The sequence below is a fragment of the Myxocyprinus asiaticus genome, chromosome 38, assembly GCF_019703515.2.
Source record: "Myxocyprinus asiaticus isolate MX2 ecotype Aquarium Trade chromosome 38, UBuf_Myxa_2, whole genome shotgun sequence".
Lineage (NCBI taxonomy): Eukaryota > Metazoa > Chordata > Actinopteri > Cypriniformes > Catostomidae > Myxocyprinus > Myxocyprinus asiaticus.
This window is the reverse complement of record NC_059381.1, coordinates 26,208,650-26,218,925: the sequence shown is the minus strand read 5'-3', so window position 1 is coordinate 26,218,925 and position 10,276 is coordinate 26,208,650. Positions and strand designations below refer to the sequence as shown.

The following is a 10,276-nucleotide window of genomic DNA, read 5'->3' as shown; positions in this document are numbered from 1 at the left end:
TGAGAGAAATTTCATTTTTGGGTGAACTATCCATTTAAAAGCCTTTTGTAAGAAGATTATTAAAGTAATTAATACTGATAATCAACCTGAATCTCAATCATAAAATAGGAAACGTAGGAAAGATTACATTTTGCTACAATTTAGCTACCCTTTTTATAGGCTCACACATTCAATACACACACACAAATGTTTTAAACATACAGATGACACAACAGGACCAAAATGTACTAAAATTACTTTATTACAGTTGATTTCTTTGTCCAGTAGCCCTCTGCCAACAAAAGGAGTAATTACAAACAAAACGTTACATTTGTCCCCTCAAGTTTTTAGATGTTTTTGTACATTTTAATTCACTTGTTAAGTTTTTTTTTTGTTATGAACAGCCATAACAGTTTTTGTAACATTCATTTTTTTTTTTTTTCACAATCTATACATTTTAATACAGGTTCTATATGGATTGTTATGGTAATGTTGAAACAGGAAAAAGGAGACAATGGCCATCAAACAAAACAGTTGAAATACTGGTAAGCGCACTGTAAAGAGATGTACTCCCGTTATTACTCATCCCATTATTTTCATGCTTTTGAAAAGGGTCTTTAAAACAGGATGAGAAGGGCTTTGAAAGAAATCTACTCTCTTTAATAAAAGGGCACATCTCTCTCTTTTGGCGCATACTGCTTGATCCTGCTTTATCATTCAGGCATATAGACTACAGGAGAATGACTGTGACCTGAATGTCACTTTCAGAAATAAAGCTGCTGTTATGTCATTTTGAGTTTATGGCTACTCCTCTGGTCCAGTGATTTAATGGCATGTTGTTTCAGATTTCATTTTACTAGTCATGGCCTTGTTAATTTGTTACATTTGGCCTAGGATTGGCTCAGTTGCTTATAGTTATAGACTGATAGCTTAATGGCATTTCATGTAATCTGTAATCCCATGCATATACCAGCAGTGTGCCAAGCAAGATGCTCAGGGATGACAATTGTGCTCAATATGACCAAGAGCATGATTCATTCTCTCAAACAAGTCGAATTTAAAACTGAAAGGCTACTGCACCAATGTCCTGGAAGTCATTTTGTGATAGGTGTGATGGCAGTTATGAAAACTTTTTCTAGTTTTGAATGACACTAAAAATGACATTAAAGTGAAAATTAAAGTTCACTCTGTTGGTTCACAGATAACTGAACATGAGTACTGGCACTGGTGAATATGGTAATTCACTCCTTTGAAAGCAAGAAGCACAATAAGCAAAGAGAAAATGATGGAAAGGTCCAGATAAAGAGTGATGTAATTGGGGGGGGGGGGGGGGTGGTGGTAATGTTTTTGGCTTTGTTTGACACCTCTGAGAATATGCTTTGTGTCTATTTTTATATATATTTTTTTCTTTTTAAATAATCAATATTAGAAACCAAGTTGTTTATTTCTTCACATTCAAGCAATTACATTTTAGTCTAGATTTAACTTGGGTTTGACTGTCTTGATTTCCATTTATTCATTTATTTAAATTTCTAAATATACAATATACACAAACTTATTCCTATACATCCCACTTAAAGCTTTCTCCTGACTGTATACCCTTTCACCATAAAAATGTTTTAGTATACGCTTTCTGACATTTTTCCTTGTAGATTTCTCACTTTTTCTACATGCTGTGGTAAGTGTTCAGTTGGAGGGTGAGGTTGGCGGCAGTCACCGGAGCTCTGGGGTGGGCTTGGAAGAGACAAAGGCATTGCAGGGACGACAGCAGCGGCACCCACCCGCCCAGCAAAAAAACATTCAGCCATCTCAAGCCTACCCAACCCAGACCTCCCCACCCTTAAAATCCACACAACACACTCTTGTGAAACCCAGCCTGAGAAAGGGGAGGAGGGGGGCACCAGAGGTTCAGGAGACCTATCAATAAAGTGGAAGAGTAGAAAGGGATGGTAAAGTGCTTTTCTGTGACATTAAACTCAAGTTTGCAATGTTTGCAGAGAGAAGAGGTAAAAACACAAAAGTGAACGGAACAGGATATTCTCCTCTTGCATAGTTGCGATTGTTAACTTTGGCATCTCTAAATAAAAAATAAAAAACTAAAATTAACATTAATATACTGGAACAGCTCTTGTCATACTGTTATTCAGGAGTGTAGATTTACCATGCCAACATTCTTTTACATTTATGTACATAACAAAATCCTGCTGATTTTTCACTCTATTTGGGTGAATCTCACAAAAACACGTCGAGGTCATATTTCACCTCAAACTCTAGAGTAAAAGAAAAATGTAAGACATTTTTTTGATCACAATGTTTTTTTTTTTTTTTTTTTTTTTTTTTTTGCTTTTTGACTTTTTCATGACAATTAAGCACATTCTCAATCCCCAAATTCTCATTATTGTAATGTGTCCAGACATTTTACGTTAGTTTTGTTTTTGAGAGTTATTCCATTATTCTCAATGGTAATTCTAATTACTGTTATAAAGCAACATTATACTACCATGATGTATAAATACTTTACATTTGAAATAATATCCATTTTTTTTTAATACATTTCATATAATATATAATGAGATTCACCCATGTATGCAGTCCAGGACAGAAAAAACCCTACTTTTCAAACCCTCTAAAATATCTCCACATTAAAATGCTCGTATCTTTTGATCTTAGAACCGTCCATGTGCTTCTAGCCAATAGAAAAGGATCAGATGTGTTAATACATTCACTGTGATTGAGCAGCAGTATTTTAGGCTGGCATTCTACTCTTTATCCCTACCCAGATTTGTGTTTTTGGCTACCTAGACCTGTGGAAGGATGGCAATGCATGGCAACATACGTAGGTCTCTTATTCATTCTTATCGATTACAGCCATCAAAAGATAATCAATCAAAATATACAATCCTGGCAGCTGATGTATTGGAATTTCACAGTATATTTTCAAAGGTAAAATATGTTGTGGCACAAAAAAGTAAAGCATACTGTTTATTAACACATTTTAATTAATATCACCTGTATTTAAAAAACACACAAAAAAAACAACTAAGCTAAACTAAAAGTCAAGTGCACTGTAAAGCTCGATTCTTTCACATTCTGGTATCCAACCATTCTAGTTTATATAATCTACGTAATGTATTTATATATATATATATATATATATATATATATACACACACACACACCTACAATTGTTTTCTTATGAATCTTTATTTCTAAGGAAATATGTTCTCCACACCAACTCTCTGACAACCAAAAACCAACGGAAAGTACCTGCAAATAAGACTATGATAAAAACCCTTACATACAATACCCAGAGTTCTTCCTCTCACCTGTGAGAGGTAATGCACAGCATTCATATTTTAAATCTCGCCATCACTAACTTTCTCATATCAAACTAAAACAGCATCTTATCTGAATTCATTGCTATTTTTCTCATCACCACAAAGTGACTTAGAAAAGTAATCTGAATTCTAACTGAAGTTTGATATTTGAAGAAACAAGTGGCCACAACCTTTTACGCTCCTTTCTGGCTGACATCCTTATAAGTGGAACTCCAATGGATGCATTTTTGTGCTTACAAGGTCTATAAAACTTATTCAGAGGACAAGAAATTAAGGAATGGGTAGAAAAGAGAAAAGCAGACTGTTTTTTTCCTCCAGGTCCCCCTTTGACCATGGTGCCCCTGTATCCCTTCCCCTATGGCATTCAGGGTAATTGTAAGATGGGTGTTGTGGGAAAGCAGCGGGCGGTCTTACGTGAAAGACAGGTGCGAGCCATTGGAAATCTGAGAGGCGATGCTGGCGCTCCTGCTCATTCCCTGCTCACTGCGGCCCCCTGAGGCCCGCCGTACCGCCTGGGGACTGTTTCGTAGCCCACCACCTCCCCCGCTCGAGCGCTGACTGCCCCCAGACCCATGGTGCCCCCAGGGAGGCGGCCCGCCAGAAGACAGGCCGTGACCCCAGGGCTGCTGGATAGAGCTGCTCTGGCTTGGGTGGTGGTGATGGTGGTGATAACCATGCTGGCTGCCACCATGGTGCCCTGCGCTGATTGAGCCACCTCCCCAGTGTGACCCCTGAGAGCTTGCACTGTGCTGGGAGCCCCAGCTGCTCTGGGCCCCCGGAAAGCTATGACTGAGGCCGTCGGACGAAGCCAAGCTGGAGAGCACCATGTTGCTGAAGCCCAGACGCATGCTTTCAGAGTCAAACGCTTCGATCTCCCGAGCCTGTTTCTCCAAGAGACTGCGGATGCGCTCGGAGCGGTCGTTCTGTAGAGCAACCATCTCCTCCTCAATCTGACAGAAACAGACGACAACAGATCAGGTTACTTTTAAATGGCAAAAAACCCTTTCAGTTAAAGAGCTCACTAAAAAGGTAAATTGGGTCATCATTTACTCACCCTCATGTTGTTCCAAACCTGTTTGACTTTCCATTTTTGTGGAACACAAATTGATAATATACTATCATTATACATTCTGTTTAACCTTTTGTGTTCCACAGGTTTGGAATGACACTAGGGTGAGTAAATAATACATTTTCATTTTTGGGTGAAATGCCTCTGAGTAAACCCTGTACACACATGCAGCGACTTTATCGCTTGATGTCACTAGTCTCTGTACTATGAAGTTGCTAGTGGCTGCTGCTGTCGCTCTAACGTTATTGGTGGACTGCACGTCTGGCCATATCTTTTGAAAATATGATCACAGATAAGGCATATTGCTAGTAAAACTAAGATTTCATTCTAATTTGACAAGTCATCAGTTATCTTGTCCCTAAAAATGCACATTTTGCAGGGGAGAGTGTTTTTAAATGAACTGCAGCAGTGCTCAATACATTATAACATTAATAAGATGAACAATCTATCAATATACGAGTCACTCAAGACTGCCAACAATTTCTTTTCCACACATTATTTTTATTATATCCATGTATATGATTACAGACAAATCATATATAACAGTGTAAACGCTCACAGAAACAATAATGTTTCCTCTGTGTTGCCTGCACTCGACTAGGAGATAGATGACTTGAGCTCCACTGACACATCTTCACTCCTATTGGTTGTTGCTCTTGAAAGTTGCTTATCATTTGCATAAAGTTAAACTTTTCTCAGCTTTGTTGCTTCGCTCGCCACGCCCACATCTAGTCGCCAGCTCACATTGAAAAATGAGATGAGATCGCTTTGTCGCTGGAAGTCGCTGCATTCGAGTACGGGGCTTAATTGACAATACCCTGACAATTATAATTTAGGGGTTTCTTGCAAATGGGATCTGTCCTTCAAAATTGTTTCAATTGTTTGGGTCAATTGTTTGGTATTATTTTGAAGAAAACTTTTCTGTTTTTTTAATGATATAGGTTTTTAGACTCTAAGACTAGAACAAAAAAAAACAAAAAAAATGAGCCACGAATAATTTTTTTATTCTCTTATTTTTTAGATTTTATATTACATATCTCAGGGTGCCAATAAGGTAGCTCCAAAAATTGCTTTTGTTTTGTTCCCTATCATGTCACCTGTAACTGGGTTAAATTTTGTGTTGATACGACAAAGCAATCAAAAGCATTACAAAAAAAAAAATAATAATTATCCTAGTGTCCAATAATGTTTTGAAAAAAAATAAAACATAATAATTGTACATAAGAACTAATTACACATGCAAATACAACAATGACTAAAGGTATGCTTTCTCTCCAAAGCATACAGGCATGAGTAACGAGATCTCATTCAGTTCCATTCTGTGTCATTTGAGCCATCATTGAATCTGTGTCGTGTACTTGGCACCATCTCCTGGCGGCTATATGTAATCAGAGCGAACGATTCTTTCTGGCCATATCTGGATGACTTCCACCTCTGGTTGCAGCGATCTGAATCTTAATATGATTGGTTTAGCATTCTTCACTGAAGTTATAAGTGAAAGCGCAGCTTATAAGCAACACCTGTTTACATGTAACATGTATGTCAAAGACATATACTTAGCTATTACTCGCTATATTTTTCTCTGCGAGTAAAACGAATAGTGGTTAATAACTGGTTGTATTCTACTCTTTGAGAGCTTTCCAGTGACATATGGCACATGGCTATTTGATCAGTTTGATGTTTTTACCGATTATAATATGAACAGTGCAACATTTTTTGTTGTTGTAATTTTTCCCCTTTTTCTCCCAATTTGGAGAAGCTTTTAAGTCCTCGTGGTCGTGTAGTGATTCGTCTCAGTCTGGGTGGCGGAGGACGAATCCCAGTTGTCTGGGTGGCGGAGGACAAATCCCAGTTGCCTCCGCGTCTGAGACCGTCAACCCGCGCATCTTATCACGTGGCTTGTTGAGCGAGTTGCCACGGAGACATAGCGCGTGTGGAGGCTTCACGCCATCCACCGCGGCAACCACGCTCAACTCACCACGCGCCCCACCGAGAACGAACCACATTATAGCGACCACGAGGAGTTTACCCCGTGTGACTCTACCCTCCCTAGCAACCGGGCCAATTTGGTTGCTTAGGAGACCTGGCTGGAGTCACTCAGCACGCCCTGGGATTCGAACTAGCGAGCTAGCGATCTCCAGGGGTGGTAGCCAGTGTAGCCAGTGTTTTTTATCAAAACACTTGTTCAGTTCAGTCATAATGCCTACATGCATTGTAAAGTCCAGCTTCTACGTTTTAAAATAATACCTATTTTGTGTTGGTCAAGACTGTAGTTATTACTATTTTAATAACTATTTTTTCTCCCCTTGCCTGTCGCCAATCCGAGCTTAAAGGGTTCATATACCTTCTGCTCAAGTAGAGCTCTCCGCAGTGAGACCCTCTGCTCCAACTCTTTCCTCTCACGGTCGTGCTGCGCATCGGTCTGCATCTTGATCTTGCTCTGATAGGCATTCAGTAACTCCAGCTCCTGTTGCAGCTGCATCTTTAGCACCTGACACTCGGCCTCCTGAGCCTCATCCAAACGCAGCTGATGAGCAAGACAGAACGTGGTGTTAAATTTAACATTAAATGCTGGAGAATGCGATGTTAAACAATGGTTATTAATACTACCTATAGCTACTTTCACACTTAAAAACATGTTGTCAGAACTTTTCCGGTAAAGGTAGGTCACTCACAGCTTGTGTGGAGAGCATGTCATTGATTGAATGGTCGTACTGTTCAGCGAGGATGGCTAATTTTCTGGTCTGCTCCTCCTTCAGTCTCTTCAGCACAAGCTTGTGGTCAGACTTGGGCGTGGTCTCCAGGAGGTGGTTACGTAGGGCCTTGTATTGTCGTGTCTGAATCTTACATGTGTCCTGGAATTGCTTCTTGATTTGCAGCTCTTTTGACTAGTGTAGAACACAGAAGAGGCAGGCGAGAGCCATGAGAATGACAGAAAGCAAATGAAACTAGTAGGTACATAGTAGGTACAAAACTAGCATTACCTCGGTAGTGTACACTGCACTAGTATGGCCAAAATATACACAACAAAAAATCTGTATGCACAACAAAACAAAACAAGTATACACTACAAAAACTAGTATGCAACAAAAAGTATGCACTATAAAAACACAGTGCATAACACCACCTTTTGAGTTCCACAGAAGAAAGAAATTCATGCATGTGGGTGAGTAAATGGTGATAAACATTATAATTTTTTGGGTGAACTATCCCTTTAAACAGTTTTCTGCATAGCCACAAGACAATGGCCCTTTACACATACCTTAAGGCTCTTGGGCTGTTGTCGGACCTCCATGACATGTTTTCTGCGCAGCTCTCTTTCTCTGCGTTTGTTGTACTCCAGCTGGTTGGTGAGCTCCGTCTGGTGCTGCAAGCGGATCAGCTCTGTACGCATCTTCTGGATGGTACCCAGCTGCCTCACCTCCAGCTCCTGCATGGACTCATGATGGCGGAGCAGCATGGCGTGTTCCAGATCTTTCTGCGTCTGACGCTTATTGAGCTCCTGAATCATGGAAGAACAGACAGATAGTTCAGAGGGGTGCAAAAACAAAAGGTGCAATATAAATGAAGGGGAATATAAAACAGTGGCCCCAAAAAGTGTTACCCTTAAAAATGTCAGTGTTATTGCATTAGATGCAAAATATCAAACCACATGGCAACTGCAAACAAAATGATTCTAGACCTTTTCTCAGTACCAACTTTTTCCAATTACTTTTAACTGGTCTAAAGGTGATTTTATTGGACGTTTCCCTCCATTTTACACGTGTTCTAGCAGAGTAACCGATAAGTGTAGTTCATCACTACAATTTGAGCAAAATATACATTTCCAAATCATTAGAAAAGGTACGTTACCTCCCGTACAAGGTCCTGCTCCACATTGTGTCTTGCAATGAGGATTCGCTGTTTAAAGCAGCGACACTCGAGCTCCAGGTACTGGCGTTGGCGGCGGAGCAGGTTGGCCTCCTCCTCTGCCTGGTAGTGCTGAAAGTTCTCCTTCTGCTTCGACAGCCACTCCTGCTTCTCCTTCTTGGGGGTGGACTGGTTCTCATTGAGCTCCTAAACACAGCGTGGAAAACACAATTGGGAGGTTACGTGGGAACATCTTGTGGATGGCAGAATATGAAAATCAAAGCTTAGTAACATAGCTTGTTGTTAAGCTGAAAGAGCTTGGGCATTTCAGACAATGGCTGAGTGTCACATCAAATAATTAGAAATATATAATGTTCAATATCTTGTTGGTGATACAAAATTAAACATTAATTATTAAGACAGAGATATTTGAACAGCATCTCCGATTTAAACATTAATTACAAAAATTGAAAGAGCTATGAACTTTAGTTTTCTTGAACTGTCCATTACAGTGAATCGGTTCAAAACAGATTTATTGGTTGATTTGCATCATTACTCAAAAATGATCACAGAAGTACCTGTGAGGCATTTTACTTGCTTTGTTGTTTATATAGTTTTAATACAGTTGTAGTTTAAGCTGCATTGCTCAGCTATTTCAAACTACCCTTTTTGGTTTGTCTTGTGTCATTGTCAGTGTCATTTGTTGTACCTCTCACACTGAAAGTTCAGAAAAGGCTTTTGAAAAGAAGTTCATTCATCTCAAATAGGTTCACACAAACAATTAATTAGTAGGTGGACAAAAAAGCTGTGCCTAAATAATTCTCACGTGTACATACCTCTTTCAGTTGCTCCTTACGTAGCTTGTATTCTCGTTTCTGTGACTCCAGGAAGCTACTGAGCTCTTTTTTCTGCTGGGCCTGAATGTGCTGTTGGAATTTCTTCTCATCAGAGGAAAATAGCTTGGCCTTCGGGGCAAAACATTCATAAAAATGTAAGAAAAGACACTGTCAAACCAGGGGCTCAACAATGAGGTTGGCAAGTGTGAGAGAGTTTCTTGCCAGTTGACAACTTTCACTTTCCCAATTGGGCCAGCTATTATAGCATATTGAAAGCATTGTAAATTATCTGTATAGCTTTTTTTTTTTTTTTTTTGTAAAGATAAAATGTTTGATAAATATATTTTTTCTGACACATTTAAATATTTTTGATTGATAAAAATGTCTATTTATAAATGCATTAATTTCTGTTGTGGGACTTGACCAACTGGACCAGCCGAGAAAGTCCTTAATGTTGAGCCCTCCCAAGATAGATGAGGATTGCCACTGTTACTTGATTAGGTAACTATGGTTGAGTGATGTAAGAGGCAGTGAGTGTGACAACTAGCTTACATTGAGAGCAAGCTTTTCAGGTGGACTTAAACATAACTCTGCTGAATAGTGTCTTTGTGCACTTGGATCTGGGCAGGTCATGTGACATGTCTCGTGTGTGCTTACATCTTTCTCCATGGCTGCTTGGTTTTTCTTCACCAGTTTTTCCATCTCGGCGGCAAAGCTGTTTCTCTGGGCCTCCAGCTCTTTGTCCAGTCTCAGCCTGTGTTCATCCATCTCTGCTTTCAGCTTGTTCTCTAGGGCCATAAGGTGCTTCTGGTGCTGCCGTCTCATGCGCTTGTAACCGGACATCTGCTCCCTCAGCTCAGAGTCCTGCTCGTGTTCTTGCATCTGCCGTGTCACCTGAATGACAGAAGAGGAGAAACAGACAACGAAATAGAGGGAAAGTGAAGAAGAGCAAACAAAAATGATAAGAAGGCAGCCAAGAAAAATTTCATGAATGTTGAACATTACAGGAACGTGAGACTGGGAGCAAACAATAGATTCTTGTTACAGTTGGGGGCACTGTAAAACACATTTGTGACAATGAGTCATTCACTAACCGTGCACACATGTGTATTAGTGCATAAAACCTGTTAGTGAAGGTTTTCACTCAAAAATATATTTTTTCTAAATTTAGGTTACATTTTAATCCAACTCAGAGCACACAAAGG

At 39.6% G+C, this 10,276-nt stretch overlaps 2 protein-coding genes across 4 annotated transcripts in view; one reads left to right on the top strand and one right to left on the bottom strand.

Moving 5' to 3' along the window:
* The window catches only part of LOC127428518 (coronin-6-like), a 60,841-nt gene that overhangs the window by 20,438 nt on the left and 30,127 nt on the right, over nt 1–10,276 (top strand). The window lies entirely within an intron of this gene.
* Nucleotides 224–10,276, bottom strand: part of taok1b (TAO kinase 1b) — a 35,669-nt gene continuing 25,616 nt past the window's right edge. For both annotated transcript variants that reach the window (XM_051676946.1, XM_051676947.1), the window contains exons 14-20: nt 9,729–9,965; nt 9,072–9,200; nt 8,239–8,442; nt 7,649–7,888; nt 7,062–7,274; nt 6,731–6,913; nt 224–4,267 (exon numbers count right to left, since the gene is read on the bottom strand). In XM_051676946.1, coding sequence (XP_051532906.1) covers nt 3,728–4,267; nt 6,731–6,913; nt 7,062–7,274; nt 7,649–7,888; nt 8,239–8,442; nt 9,072–9,200; nt 9,729–9,965 — 1,746 coding nt within the window. In that variant the 3' untranslated portion in view covers nt 224–3,727. The remainder of the gene's footprint in view (nt 4,268–6,730; nt 6,914–7,061; nt 7,275–7,648; nt 7,889–8,238; nt 8,443–9,071; nt 9,201–9,728; nt 9,966–10,276) is intronic.